Source organism: Colossoma macropomum, unplaced genomic scaffold, assembly GCF_904425465.1.
Source record: "Colossoma macropomum unplaced genomic scaffold, Colossoma_macropomum, whole genome shotgun sequence".
NCBI lineage: Eukaryota > Metazoa > Chordata > Actinopteri > Characiformes > Serrasalmidae > Colossoma > Colossoma macropomum.
In genome coordinates, this window is record NW_023494803.1 from 35,240,135 (window position 1) to 35,256,253 (window position 16,119).

The 16,119-nt window shown below is 36.9% G+C and overlaps 1 protein-coding gene across 1 annotated transcript in view; it reads left to right on the forward strand.

The window, feature by feature from the left end:
- The first annotated feature begins 599 nt into the window (after nt 1–599).
- Nucleotides 600–16,119, forward strand: part of kif6 (kinesin family member 6) — a 100,816-nt gene continuing 85,296 nt past the window's right edge. The window contains exons 1-4 of the mRNA XM_036593817.1: nt 600–743; nt 3,116–3,225; nt 5,966–6,040; nt 15,881–16,028. Of these exons, the coding sequence (XP_036449710.1) occupies nt 684–743; nt 3,116–3,225; nt 5,966–6,040; nt 15,881–16,028 (393 nt within the window). The 5' untranslated portion in view covers nt 600–683. The remainder of the gene's footprint in view (nt 744–3,115; nt 3,226–5,965; nt 6,041–15,880; nt 16,029–16,119) is intronic.

Sequence of the window (16,119 nt, forward strand, 5' to 3'; positions counted from 1 at the left end):
AATCAACTGAATTGTATACTTATAAACACTGGATGATACCACAACATTCATTGATTATAAGTAGCTAATTTGTGCCAAAATTAGAAGTAATATGTACTGTATTTGTGCATTTTTTTTATTTCAAATTTTGCACTTTTCAGAAACTATCATATTCAATGAAATAATACAAAATTTATATTAAAAGGGAAACATTACAACAAATATGTTAAAATAAATAAAGGATTTGGAAAAGAAATCAAATCACATCACATCTAAATATAAAAAATACCATTTTAAGGGGATTCATACAAAATACTCATAATATTTCAAGTATTTGTTGGGTTATTTTTGGTCTTTTGAGTTTAAAATAAAAGAATAAAAGAATTAAAATTATTTCCTACCAGTAAAATGTAAAATTTAGGAATTTAAATGTATTTTTTCTTCTAGATATTTTCCCAGTGCTGCTATTTTAGATGCGTATGAACACAAGACTACATAGCTCAGTAGGCTTCAGAGAGTGACGCAGACTTCTTGTAGCCAATCACATTTCACGTTTTCACCACGTTGCTCAAGCCACGCCTCCTCGCCTAGCAACCGCCACAAACGGAGGGAGTCTGGAGGGAGTATGGAGGACACTGGATACTATAGAGAGACTATAAACTAACTTATTTCTCACAAAAGCGCCGCTTCGGCCGCGAGTGAAGATGGTAAAGCAGACCATTCAGATCTTCGCCCGCGTTAAACCGACGGAGAAACCGCCGGCGGTGAGTGCTTTGGGCTTCAGTGCTGCTGAGTGCAGTTCACCTGGAGCCAGTGCTGTGCAGGTTTTCTCAGTTAATGTGGGGCAGTCCTCAGGTCAGTGCAGTCCGTCACTGTCTAAAACAGTTTAGCAAGTTATCCTACACTCATTACATTATCGACATAGCTAGTTTATAACTAGTTTTACTAGTTAAGTGTGTCCTGAATGTACCTGCAGGTCAGATTAGCCAGCAAACAGCACAATATTCATATTCATCATTCATTCACACAGGTATTACAGCAGGTTAAGCTCAGTAAATTGTGGAAGCCAATATAGAAAAATGTAGTTATAGCCCTTTAGTAAATCATACTAATGAAAAAGTTTTCCATTATTATGACTCACCTTCTAATAATTATGACAGCACCTTCCTTCTATTATGAGAAACCTTTGTCATCATTATGAGGTAGTAAGTAATTATTATGAGATACTGAGTCACAACTATCAGTGCTGGAAACAGACTTCCATAATAAATGCACTAATAACAATATAAAATATTCCCATATTGCAGGTGTTGTTAGAGGCTGTAGCCCATCTATTACCATGCACTGTGGGTGGGTGAATAGCAATGCTTCTGCACTTGAGGGAAAATTAGAGGTACACTTGGTAAAATACTATGTGATTAAAAGTACAAGTACTTTATCTGCATTTCTACTTGAATAAAAGTACTTTCTTAAGTGTATGTGTCCAACATAAAAGTACACTGAGGTATTATAGATCTTTTATAATATTATTCTGTTGGACAAGTGACCTGTGTGGTTGCAGACGTGGAAAGCTTGATAGAATACTTGTACTTTTACTCAAGTGGTATTTTACCAAGAGTACATCTAGGCCACTTTTACTTAAGTACAGAAGTATTGCACTTTGTCCACCCCTGCCAGTTTGAGAGTTTTGAAACCATGCGTCTGACTTGAGATGTGCAATATGGCAAACATGTCATAATGTCCCAATGTTTATTTTTTCTGACATCTGATAAACTGGAACAGACAATGTAGTTCCACATTAAAAATACTTTATAAAACCAGCATTTAGCAAATTGGGCTGCACTAAATCCACTTAAACAGGACTAAGTATGAGCTCTTTGTAATCAAACATGCGGTTGGAATGTTTTTAAGTACTGGCGATACCCACGATAGGTAAGTATAACGGGAGGTGTGTCTTCCAAAAAGTTCCACAAAATATTATTCCAAAAGGCTTGGCTGTTATCAAGGTGCTTTTTGTTTTTAATGATGATGGAATGATGAATGCTGACCTTATCTGAGGGGAAGTGTGGCCTGCGGTTCCTTAGATGTCGTCTTGGTTCTTTTGTGACTTTCTGGATGCGCCGTCGCTGTGCTCTTAGAGGAATTTTGGTAGGCCGGGCACTTCTGGGAAGATTCCTCACTGTTCCCGTTTTTCTCCATTTGCAGATGATGGCTCTCGCTGTGGTTCGCTGGAGTCCCAAAGCCTTAGAAATGGCTTTGTAACCCTTTCCAGACTGATGTATCTCAAATAACTATCTTTCTCATCTCTTCCCGGAAATTTCTGTGCTGCTTGTTGGGACCTTTTAGCCCAATTCACATTACTGGAAGGACTCTGTTTAAGGATATTTAGATTCACCAGGGCTGGCAGTAAAGGCTAGATGTGTCAAGTTTAATTAATTCCAATTATTAACTAAATTTGGTTTATTGATCTTTGTCTTATGTTAAAATGTTAAAAATAGTTTGACAAATATGTAAAAATGGAAGAAATCAGACTGGGGCAAATACTTATTTACTGCACTATAAGCAAGTAAGTCATCACACTAATGGGGTGATACATGGACAATGGTGGGATATAGACATGGATGGACTGAACATTTGGGCAATGCAGTAGCTGAGTGTTGTCAAACAGATATTAAAGACTTGCTTTCTTTAAGACTTGTCACGTTACACCTGTGTACTCAAAGCTTTGAATGGTATTCAAGCTTTCAGTGCATGTAACAGGTCAAAAATGTGTCTCATTGTCAAGAAGAATGCTACTTATCAAGGAGTGCATTCATTATACAAGCAGCAAGAACAGCAGTTAAGAGCTTTGGAGCTCTTCATGAATGTTCAGTCTACATAGCCTACATACCAGATGAGCTAGGCCATGTGTAGACACATTTGATTGTTCATTTACAGCTGATGTGGGATCTCCTGTTTTCCCCGCCCTGTCACATCTGAGTAAACTCACCAGGTGTTTATTAAGCAAGTCGTGAGCTGAGTCAGGTGTTTTGGCAGGTTTCCTGCAAAAGTGTCTGGTGAATGGGATCCTCAGAGGCCACTGCTCCGTAAGTTGTGCTCTCGAATGAGGAGGCTTTTTTTCTCTTGCTTTTTCCAGGTGTACTCTGTGGATAATGAGGAGCAGAGCGGAGGCAGATTGGAGTTTGTGGTTCCAAGAGATCTAGCAGATGGCTTCATCAATAACAAGAGGGAGAGCTACAGATTCAGGTGAAAATAATAAATGCAAATGTTAACATGCACTAGTCTGCATCTCACCACTCAAACATTAGACTGTACTGTACATGAATAATTTGTTGAAAACTTTAACTCAAAATTACACAGTTTTCCCTTTACCGCAAAAGTAGCCATCAGCTAAGACTATAGCTGTGAGGCTAATGTAGCTACATATAATAGAAGTTTAAATTGAGCAGAGTTGACTAGAGCTTGAAATATTTGTCAGAACCTGACAGGACCCAGCTATTCTTAGTGGGGACATCATTTCTCGAATATCTGTCGCTCTGGCAGTGTGGTCCGGTTAGGTCCTCGAGGTCAGCATGAGAACAACACATTAGCCTATGCAGCCTAAAATTTATTCAGACTGCTATCTATTAGAATGTTGTTTGAAGGCATTGATTCTTGAATATATATTTTAAAGTGAACTTCAAATGTAATTTTATTTAGCTGAAAATTAGGCTATTTTTTATTTTACTTTTTATTTTATTAACTCAGGGCTGTTATTGTCGTTAGGTAAATTAACACTGTCAGTAAGGTAATTTAGCAGGCCCCCCATTAGGAATGTGCAGATTTTATTTGGTCTCTGGTTGGTGGTCTTTGGGTTTGGGTTGGGTTGGCTTGGCTTGTCACAGTCATTAAGTTTTACTTGAGGATTTCTTGCCATGTAAATAATTGTGATTAACAATTTAATGTAATTTATTTATTTTCTTTTTCATTAAAGGCATTTAAGACTACAGGCTTAAAGTGGTCAAATTGGGTTGGGCTTCTTAGCTGTTGATACGTGAGCTCAAATAAACAAACATTGCTCACTGCTGCCCCTCTAAAGGTGATATAGCACCACTCAAAAGTTAGAACTTCTGTTGTTTTTTGTAAGAGCCATGCTGAATCTCAATAAATGTTTTTTGCTTTCATTTATTTATATGCTTTTGCCTCATCTGAATGTATGAACATGCATCCAATCCACATTCTGTTTGTTGTGATTTGAACACATGATTGTAAAAGCTAAGGAATATCGAAAGTAGTTGTGGTCGGCTGAAATAATTATGATTGTGAAAGGCCTAGTTTGGATTCAAATCTTGTGCTGTGGGTCAGTTCAAACTCAGACAGCATTAAAGCTCTCAAAGATGTTAGATAATCTGAAATAGACTTGCTTATGTTGTTCCTGACACTGTTTGACATACAGTTGGCTTAAGGGCCCTGTATTGTGGGAAAACAAAATTCCCCTTGCTTAAGTCAAACTTGAGCTTTGTTAAAGTTTCAGAAACATTCCCCTATGGAAACCTGCTGCAAAAAAACAGCCCATTTTGAATTCATTTTTTCTGTGATGCCGCAAGAACCAGCTCTTTTTCGTAGATCCATCTGTTTAGCCTACAGCAGTCTGCCCATTCATATTGAAGCTATATAGATTTTTTCACTTCTGAGTGCTTTTTGAATAAGCCATAATACAGGACAACCAATCACAATAGAGCCCGTTTATCTAATATCAGTATTACAGGCACAGTAACGAAGACAGTCTCTTTAATTCTTAGAAAACAGAAGTTGGAAATGGTCTGTTAATGTTAATTATGGCCATTTTTGGTCAAATATGGACCTCGGGAATAAAATATATATATATATTATATATATATATATATATATATATATATATATATATATGCATACATACAACAAAAATGCAGAATATAGGCTCTTTAAAGTCAGCAAAGTGTGTTGCATAGCAATAACAGTAGTAGTGGCAATTTAAAGCCTGTGTGTTGTCCATACTTTTGTCTATTTTTATAGAGAGCAGTATGCCATGCAGTCTCAGAAAACACACAAGGATGTCTATTTGAAATTGCTTAGCAACTCGATACAGTTTTAAGCGATTGTGTGATGCTTTAGGCATGCAGTTCGTGCGATGCTAACTGGTGACGTGGTAGCATCCATTACTTGTTGGCTGCATTAACCTCATAGCTTCGGCGCAAAAACTAGAGAAGCAGACTTCAGACACCAAACATTTCCTGGTTGATTGTTTTTTCATCAAACTGTCCCTGTAAGTATGCACATCAGGTCGTTATTAATTCACACAATTACTCTAACACTATGAATTTAGGGTCACTAACACAGCCAAGTCATTTTCACTCTTTGCCATTTAAGCCATCGTGTTTCATGAACTATCAGTGACATCTCTGTAAAGCTGGAGCTGCAGCATCTGATTTACTCTATTCACGGACACTCATGCTTACCCAGTGGCCAGCGCAAATTCAAAATTCACAGTTGTAAGCGCCAGTAATGGATAGTGCCAACCACAGGACTTTAATAGACTTCCCAAATCTCCTTTGCTCATGGAAAAGAAATCCCACATTTATGGCATTAAGAGTTGATTCCCATTCTTATCCCGTATAGTGTCACCCGGGACATTTTTTAACAGGGTGGAGCAACAATACAGAGCTTCTGAATAGAACACGTTTATCTTCAGCGCTGTGTTTCGAAAGAGTAATCAAACACATTTCATTCGAGACTGGATTCTGCTTTGAAGTAGACTTTCCAGAATTACTTGATTCTAACATTCCTCTTGCATATTCTCTGTGAAAATATTTTCTCAAATCCCAGTCTTAATGACAAGTTGACTTCAAGCTGACTTTGGGTTTTATTAATTTTTTGTGTTTTTAATTTTTGTTTTTTGTGTTTTATTCATTTTTTGAGTTTTATAAATTTTTTTGAGTTTTATTTAATGATTTATTTTTCTTTGTAGGTTTCAAAAGGTTTTTGATCAAGCAGCCAAACAAGAGGAGATCTTTGAGACAATTGCCAAGCCTGTAGCTGATAAGTGAGTATGATAGCTTGCTCTTTGGCTATATTTACACAGACAGTCAAGTCTAATTTTAACATGTGCCGTATGTATTTTATCTTTTCCTTGACCTGTGAACCACAGTAAACTAGAACCAGATCTTTTCCGCTTTGATTTGGATCGTATTCACAGACCAATGTAGCCGTTTCAGCAAACAATCACAGATCATCTTGTCTAAGTAGCAATAGCTTAGACAGGTTCAGTCAAGCCAAGACAACAAACCTGAATTCTTCATTACAGCCTTCTGTTTTTATTCTACAATTTCTAAGTCATGCAAAACATTTTTGCCTCTGCCAGAGCTTTTGTAGTATAATATTGAAAAACCTGGTTGAATGCTTTATTCAGATTGGTGAATGACCATGATTTTCTGATAATGACCAGTGCATAATGACTTCTATTTCACACCGAATCATATCACACCAGGGTTAATTAGGCACGGCTCAGGGTTAATTAGGTACGTCCTTCAAGCTGGATGTCCTCTAGTACGATATGAAACAATTCCTCGGACATTGTTTATGAACATGATTTGAAACGGTTTATTACAGCAACTCTAGCTATTTGGCAGGTCATGATTTTGGGGCACTGCAATTCACTGTGATGGTGGACCCTGTGCTCCAGCAGGAGTGGAAGGACATAAGAAGAAAAGGGCATTGTGTGGTGTAATCTAGCCTAACTAAAATTATGCTTTGTGGGAAAGACTGCAAACATCCTAAATAACATTCAGTGGAAGGAAATGAACCATTTGGTGAATAGCTACAGCATTAGCAGGACAGACTAGCCTCTGTTTGCTTCTACAGGTTGTTTTCAAGGTGGTTAAACATCTCTTTTCATCAGGGTAGTTGAACCTTCCTGCCACGGCTTACTTTGAATATGCATTTGGAACTACTTAAAACAGTTTACGGAGGTTTTACGGTCACCTGCAACCACTACTGCATGCAGTACTGTGGTATATCTGTCACTGCCTGGACAAAACCTTGCATCTCCAAAATGGACTTTTCAAGAGAAGGAGAAACATTGTTCACTTCTAATGGAAGTTATTGTAAAATATTGAAGTAATTTTGGACCATTTCTTTAAGTCACTTCACTATAAGAAATTTAACACAATTTAAAAGTTATGTGTCGTTTTCAAATTGTGTCAAAAAGTAATAATAAGTTTCAACAGTGGTGATACACAAGTCTGTAAAAGGGTACCAAAACAACTTCTATGACTTGTAGCAATAGCTCTTTTTTTAGTAATACCTTTTTTCCATGTGTCCATTCAAAGAACAGTTTAAGAATCCAAATTAACCCTGTCCCAATAATTGATATTACTGAATATTAAATAATTTGGCCCCACTTTATTTGGATGGTCACCTATAGATGCTCTACAGATACTTAAATCATTAACAAACTTTCTGGTGATACACAGTTGAATATCAAAACTTTATGGTTGTGAATAGGTTTAGGAGTAGGTGTAGATTTTGCCTTGAGGTTAGAGTTCGTGTTAGGTTTAGGATTAGGGTTAGATTTAATAGAATCTTCCACACTCAACTTCAAGTCCAGTTGCGTTTAATGTATATTTAGTTGAATGTCACTTATTGATATACTGACCATCTACAAAGCATCTACAGTGGACCATCCAAATAAAGTGTTACCCATAATAGGTGCCTGCATTATGTAAATTATCATTCTTTCATTAATTTTTAATGCTTTGCCTTTATTTAACCACCTCCTTTGTAGAATCGGTACAGTTGAAAAGATTGCACTTAATACAGCTGTGCAAACAGAACATCACCAACTAACTACCTACATGCATATATGCTTTGAACGTCATGTTGAAAGATTTTAACATAGATTTTTAATCTGGCAAAGAGTGATGAGATAGGTGCAAATGAAACGAGGCAACTCCGGATTTATTGGTGTCAGTTTGGCAGAATTTTTTTCCAACAAACGAATGCAGAGAACCGCTGGATGTTAACAGTGTTACATGCCAACTGTACAGAAAACAGTTATCATTATAAAGTATTAAGTAATATTAGCCAGCCTAGATGGTAATTGTATGGTAATTATGGTGCTTTGTAACTGAATTTGGATCATGATTATCTAGTTTATTGCAATAATTATGCTTAATGACTGTGATTGTTCATCTAGATTTACATTATTGTCCAAGCCTAATTCAAATTGCTCTTCGAGTTGCCATGGTTCTATATAGAGTCATTGCTTTTACTAAAAACCCCTGAGAAACCATTTTTAAAGACTGCATAAAGAAATGATATTGATACTGTACACCTAACCAAACAGTTAGCGGCGTGTTGAGAGACCTAGCAAAAATCCTTATAGGCCTTAACTTTGCAGTCAAGTTGGTCGTAAATTATCCCGAATGCAGTGAATTTTGTGACAATCACATATAAATGAATGCTCTGCTTCTGCTAAAATCTGAAACCATTAAATAAGTCCTACAAAAAATGTGCTGTTCAGTTTTAGCAGAGTGCTGTCAGACACAGCGAGGTCTCTATGGTTGAATTGCAGCTGTAATGTCTGCTGTAAAGTGCTGCCTTTGGAGCAGTTCTTAGCATTTCTCCCACTTATCCATGTCACTACTCTGATAAAATGAAATGTAGTCATTTTATATAGGCTAATTTTCTGCTTTTACCATCTGAGCCAAGCTCATTTTTTCATCATTTAAGCTCAAGCCAAGCTTTTTTCACCTACTAGGTTGCGACCTGCCTTTTTGAAATGGAGTGTTGCAGGCTATCTAAGTGTAAAGTGTGCAGGAAATTGTGAATGGTGTCTGGCCTGGACTTGGACCACACAGGCTTCATGGCTCACACAGAAAGCTGAGCTGGTACATGGACAGTAATGAAGGAAAGCTGTGATTCTTGGCCTGTCTTTGCCCTCTAACCACTGAATGGAGCATTGGCACTACATACAGTGCCATACCAGTCAGCCTTTGGAATTTCACTCGTTTCATCATATTTAGATTCTTGGAACGTAGAGGCGGCTGGATTTTGGAAAATACTCAATTTGTTGGTGATGATGATTTGATTTATTGTGTGAGAAGGTTATCATGAGCAGTTTAGTTCATTGGTTTTACCAGTGAAAGGCCTTTAGCATTCCTTCACTTACAAACCTTTAAACCTATAATATTAGTACAGTGCTGGCGAATGGCCTCTTTTAAGTTTACGAATACACTTGGTCAAAGCCTTGATCAACTCTCTCCTCCATCGGATGCCACGTGGCTGTATCTTGTCATTCTCATCAAAAAGTGGCTCGTCTAACAGTGAAATCATAAACCTCCTCACCAGCAACCAAAGGCACCATGAAAAACATGTCACCGAGAAATAAAACCAGGTCCTCTGAATATATTAAAAGAACGTCTCTCTTGCATTACTCATAATCTCAATTTGGAGTGTGCTTAAAACCCCACCCTTCATGTGGGTTGGTAGACCTTTAATTACCATGACGACTCAGGATAGGGACAGAGTGGCATGGACTTCTTAGTGACTCGCCCTTCGATCTTACCAGAGAAGTTTTATATAGACTGGTGGTGGATTTATAAATCCATAAGGAAATTTCCATTAAGAGGGGAGGAGCAGGAAGAGGGAGCTTTTGGAGGTGCAGACTTTATGAGGAATGTCTCTGCACAGAGCTTTTGTTGACTGCTGCCATTTGTGACTTGATGCTTAGTGTGAAACTTTCTGTAAGTCGTTCGGCTTTTGGTCTGTGAGCTTTCAAAGAGGCAGTCGTTTGATTTTGCTCATTAGAAGTCTAGACGTATTGCCATCACTTTATTGTTTTTTTTAAATGTAATGACACAAACACATGATTAATTACTTAGTCATGTAAATTACATGTGTATTCTATGTACATTCTGTATTGCCATGTTTGAATCTGCACTGATATTTTTGTTTTTTTTAATATCAACAAAAGATAAACATGGAAAATGTAAGGGATGTGTTTATCTTTCTGCATGACTGTACACACAACAAGAACTTTTTTTAATCTAATTCAAATCATAATAAAATATTTCCTACCAGTGAGGGGAAAAAAATCATATAAAATACCACCACATTTTTATTATTGTCAGTGATGATCTCTGAAGGTTCGTCAGCATCAGCATCAGCAGTACGTCAGTAATTATGACTGTATGACAGTTTTGATTTCATCATTCTAATTTTTGTCCCTACACTGTAAAAAATCACTGTAAAATTGCAATAAACTACTGGCTAATTTCACTGTAAGTTATTGTATCATATTAACAGTAAATTACAGTAATATAGCGAATATGCAGTCAGCTGGACCACAAGATTACTGTGATGTAGCTGTATTGTTTTTATTTTTTGTATTGTCTGTATTTTTACATAATGACTGTAAAAGTAACACAGCTCAATAGCCAGTAATCTACTGAAAATTTACATATTAAAATAATTTTACCATTTATTATAATTTTACCAGACATATAAATTTATATTAATTTATATTGTGTTCAGGTTTTCTTGCAATAATCTTAAATGATTATATGTTAATGCTGGAATACTGGAATGTTGCTGCTCTTACCAGGAATAGCTAGTAAACAATAATTCTAAACAATTATGAACAATTGATTTAGAACAAGAATAGAGCAAGATCATATTTTTGTCCTCTGGAGCAGTTTGAGTCTGAAAGGGTTAAATGCTCAGGCACTGTGAGACATTCTTGGCTAATGACTGAACACAACAAGCAATCGACTAGTCTGTAAATAAATACTATTGTATTTAACCAGATTATAGAGAGATTGTAAAACTCCAACATACAAAGTAAAAAAGTTACTTTAATGTCTGTTACAAGCCTTAATTGTCCATGTTTACGGTGGAGTATACTAAAAACATGACCAGACACAACCGTTAGCTTGATGCTGATATTACATAGGGATTTCTATTGATGGGCTAATGGAAATTAGCATTATGTCAGTGGTAGAGAGCGAATTGAAAACATGAAAACGTGAAACACGTTCATGATTTTATCTCTGTTTTACAGACACTAAGTGTTAATTCAAGTTATTCGTCCCTGAAGCATCCCAAAATGGTTTAAACATCATCCTGTGCGCTGTTTCATCGTCCCTGGGACGACGGGACAGCAGTAGTCTGATTTTACACTGTACTTATAAGTTGTGCAAACATGACCAAAAGCAATAAATATCACACCAATCAAAATAAATAAATAAATAAGTAAATACAGTCAGTGCAAAACTTTAAAAGTCTCACCAAAACCTGAATCATCAGAAAAAATTACATATTTTTATTAAAATGTTTATGCCTTTTTAGCTCAGTGTCAACCTCACAGTAATTTGCTGAGTTATTACAGAAAATATCTTAAGATGAGTTGATTTCACAATAATAATAAAAAAACAGTATTTTACTATGAAAAATTTGTGAAATAACAGTGTGAATATGGCAGTAAGAGAGCCTGAGAAAGACCATGGCGTGATCTCTCTTTCTCTGTCTCTCTCCCTGTCTCTGTTTCTGTCTCTCTCTCTCTCTCTCTCTCTCTCTCTCTCTCTCTCTAGCTAATGATTTGTGGTTTTCACTGATGTTTTATATGATCTGTGTTCTTACAGCATCATCAGTAGGACCTTTCTAAACGTCTCATGGTACCAGTCTGTTTAGTCAGAGACCCCCTCTTGCTTCACTGATTTGTGGATGAGTCAGGCGATGACCAGTTACTCCTTAATGTCAAACAGCTCCCAGTAAGCTTCCAGGATGCTGTTTATGAGGACTATTTACTACACTTTGGGCATTCCTAGACTTGACTTTTCCAGTCTTGTCTAATAAGTGGTTGGTGCTAAATGTAGACAGGTTCTGTGAGTCACCAGAGCAGTTGTAAGTAGCAATTCAATGTCCATAGTATTTTATCACCTGTAATGGACTTTGCTGAAGAAGAAAGATGTTCCACATATGTCAGTCGTTTTCTGCTCAGGGATCGAATAATTCTTTGATTTTTGTTGCACGCAATTCTGCAGTAAACTGTACTGAATCCAGATGTCATTGCACAGCTCATGATGACTAGTACCGTCAGGAAATGCGACTCCTAACAACTGTGCAGGACCTGGTAGACACCAAAACGTCCCCATCAGATGAGCAGTACTTTTAGCTTTCTTTTTTGAGAGAGAGGTGAAAATCAAGCTCCATTCCTGCTTCAGATTTGAAAAAATCCACAGGTGTTTCTGTCCATCCTTCCACTGTGAGAAGACAACTCAGAAGACTTTACTGAGAAAAGGAAACAGATTAACAAAAATAATAAAAAAAAAAAACAATGCAAATTAAATAAAGAATCTGCTGGTGGACAATGGACTAACCACCCTAGAGTCCAGATCTCAGCATCACCGAATGTGTTTGGGATTTTTTGGGTCATGAAAAGCAGAAAATGCAACAAACTTCTAAGACTGAACTTTGGAGTTGTGGAAAAATATCCCTGCAGAGCAGACTGGAATAAAGAATGTAATAAAGATAGATTTTGATATTATGTTTAGTTGTTGCAGCTTCTGTGTTATTTTGGGTTTTATGTTTTTTGCCTTTTCTCCTGACGCTGAAAAATGAGGAACTTGTTTGACCGAAAGTTAAAGAAATGTAGGGTGTTTTCTTACTTTTGCACAGAACTCTAGTTGATCAGTCATAAAATATTTGGTGTCCAAAGTTTTCTTCTTTAGTCTTGCCCTGGAGCTGTGAGGCTAATATAGCTAACAAGTAATGGAAGCTTGTACCCACCTATTAGCATCATGCTACCCGTGTGCCTAAATCAGTACACATGTTAAACTGTGTAAGTAAGTAAATAGTGTAATAGCTGTAAATCACTCTTAAAAAGATGGTTCTTCAAGGGTTCTTTAGTGAAGAAAATGGTTCTGTATAGAATCATAAACACTCAAATAACCCTTTGCATGATTAAATGGTTCTTTAGATTAATGGAGAATGTGCTGTAGATGTTTTTTGAAAAGGGTTCTATATAGAACCTTTTATTGTTATGATTCAAGCTTGTACTAATACAAGAGCCCTTTTTGGTGCCACATATAACTGTTCAAAAAAGTTCTAAATAGAACCATGTACAACACATTATTCATCAGTCTGAAGGACCCTCATGCCAAGGGTGCTTTGAGTGTTCATGGTTCTATATAGAAACATTTTTTTTTACTAAAGAACCATCTTTTTAAGTGTGTATAAAGTAGGCAAAATTCGTCCTTCAAAGTAGCTGTTACTTAAAAAGATGGTTCTTTGAGGGTTCTTTAGTAAAAAAGGTTCTATATATAACCATAAACACTCAAAGAACACAAAGAACCCTTTGCGTGATTAAAGGGTTCTTTGCATTATGAAAGCATTCTTCAGATTGATAGAGAATGTGTTGTGTATGGTTTTGTATGAAACCTTTTTGAAAAGGGTTCTATATATCACCAGAAAGGGTTCTTCTATTGTTACAGGCTAAATCAGTACACATGGTACATAGTAGTAGAAGAACAGTAATCATAACAGTAGAGTAACAGTAGAAGAACCCTTTTTGGTGCTATATAGACCTCTTTTTTTCAAAAAAGGTTCTCTATAGAGCCTTTTACAGCACGTTCTCCATCAATCTGAAGAACCATTTAACAATACAAAGACCCATTTAATCATGCAAAGCGTTCTTTGAGTGTTCGTTGTTCTATATAGGACCTTTTTCTTTACTAAAGAGCCCCTGAAGAACCGTCATTTTCAGGAGCGTGGATAACAGATACACTCTCATAAATCAGGTAATTTACTGAATGTGTTTCACAGTGAGAAAGGTGGTTTAAGGGAGGGATATGATGATTGTGATTGTTTAGATAAGGCAAGTCCTTGAAATAACGTCTTTATTTCACAAATGTCATGCTGTCCATATTAGCCCTGTGTCATTCAAGACGTGCTGTGGTGATTGGCAGTAATTGAGGTTCCAGGATAAATGCCCAGAGCAGTGGAGCTGTCCTGTGTAGCTCCTCCAGGAGCTCTGCGTAACATCATAATCACCATCAGTGCCTCCACCGAGTTATATCCAAAACCAGATTCTCTTACCCGCACTGCAACCATTACACCCTCCTACAGACATTTACGCTGAAAGATCTAAGGAAATGATGTTTTAGTGGCATCACGTCTGCTTTTTTCTCACTTCACGTGAAACGGTCTCGGGTGTCGGCCGCTTATCTGGTGTGGTCGGTGCGAAGGAAAACAGGCTCTAACTGTTTGTAATTTCTTCAAATCTTCAATGGTTTGCAGTCGAGTTAAGTGTAGCTCAGGTTTCCTGAGTGGCACCCTGAATGCCTGCTGCAGTGCCAAACCAAAAAGTGCTCTGTGCGATCCATACTGGTTTAGGGCTTCTGCTTGCAGTCGTTTGTCTGTCTCCATGGCCATGAGCGCCTCAGGAGCTTTTCCTTCCCCTGGGTGATTTGGAATGTCAGGTTTAATTGAGCCGAAGCTTAGAATCTCAGACACTGTCAGCAATTTTGTGCACTTTTTAGGGCCATGTCTTCTGCTTTGGTGCTGCTAAAGGGGGATTTCCACTGATTTTTCAAAATTTCTGAATAATCAAATGATTTAGATATAAACAAAGTTGTCCAGAGTGGTTTGATGTTAAAAATGCAGCATTCTAGAGACATTTACCAAGTCAGCATTGTTCACAGCAGGAGTGAAAGGACCCAGACATCTGAAGTGTTTAATGATGCCATATGCTACCTTTCAGAAAGTTCTTACAGGAAATGGTAACAGATACATGAGACATTGTTATGCAGTAGTTTTGCGGCAAGCATTTGGCTTTATTATGCCCATGTGGGGTATTGTAAGGCACAATAACTCCCCATAGGAAACCTGCTTTTTCTGGATTCACCAGTATTTTGCCTTTATTAACATGACATATAAAAATCAGAAGATACATGTAGGTTCACTGGGGTTTTGGATAGTAAATAAAATGTCTGTATTTGCATTGTAGACATTGTGACCCCTGGTTCCTATCACCACCACTGTAAAGAAAGAGTCAGTAAGTTTCTCTACAGTGAACCATTTCACATTAAACCACACTGAATAACTTTGTTTACATCTCAACCACTGAATTATGCAGAAATTTTGAACAATTGGTGGAATCCCCCTTTAAAAGATACTGTAATTTTTAGAATTAGAACAAAAATAATTGTAGTATATTAAATGCACATTATTGAATACATGTACCGTAACATGACATGGTCGAAGATCGGCTTGTGTTATTTTGGCCAAAATAATTTACGTAAGTTCCATAAGTTTGGGCACCCCGGACACTTCATCTACAGAGAACACACTTCTGCACATTTAAATACACAATTTAACATATTAAAAACATAAATAAATAAAAAATAAAACATAAAGTGTGGCCAGTGCAAAACTAATGGCACTTTTTATATATTTATATTTTTTTATTTATTTATTTATTCCTTTTTTTTACAATATGTTAAAATCAGCAAATAAATATGTTCACTAAAATTTGAAGAAAATACCATGTTTAAGTTTGTTCCCTGTATAAGAAGTGTTAACTAATTCTAATTTTTACTTAGAAAATCAACAAAATGTATTTTGATCTTGGGGGGAGACTTTTACATACAACTGTATCTTGATTCTGCATCATTGGTCAGAGGAAAAACATTGTTAATATCTGTATTGTAATAATAGTTGTGATAATAATGAACAAATTATATACTGTGCAGCCCTTGTGTTAACCACATTGTATGTATGTGTTGAGTGTATATTGTGCAGCCCTGGTATTGTATGTATGTATGTGTTGAGTTTATGTTGTGCAGTCTTAGTGTTAACCATGTTGTATGTATGTATGTATGTTCAGTGTGCTGGCAGGTTACAATGGCACCATCTTTGCCTATGGGCAGACTGGCAGCGGCAAGACCTTCACCATCACTGGCGGTGCCGAGCGCTACAGTGACCGGGGCATCATCCCCAGAACTCTGTCTTACTTATACCAGCATTTCAGTCAGGTTAGAGGCCACCTGCGATTTTCTCTTCAGTGTTTTTCAGTCTTATCGTTTTTGTTTTTTGTCAGTGTACATGCAGTCAGAGTTACTGAGC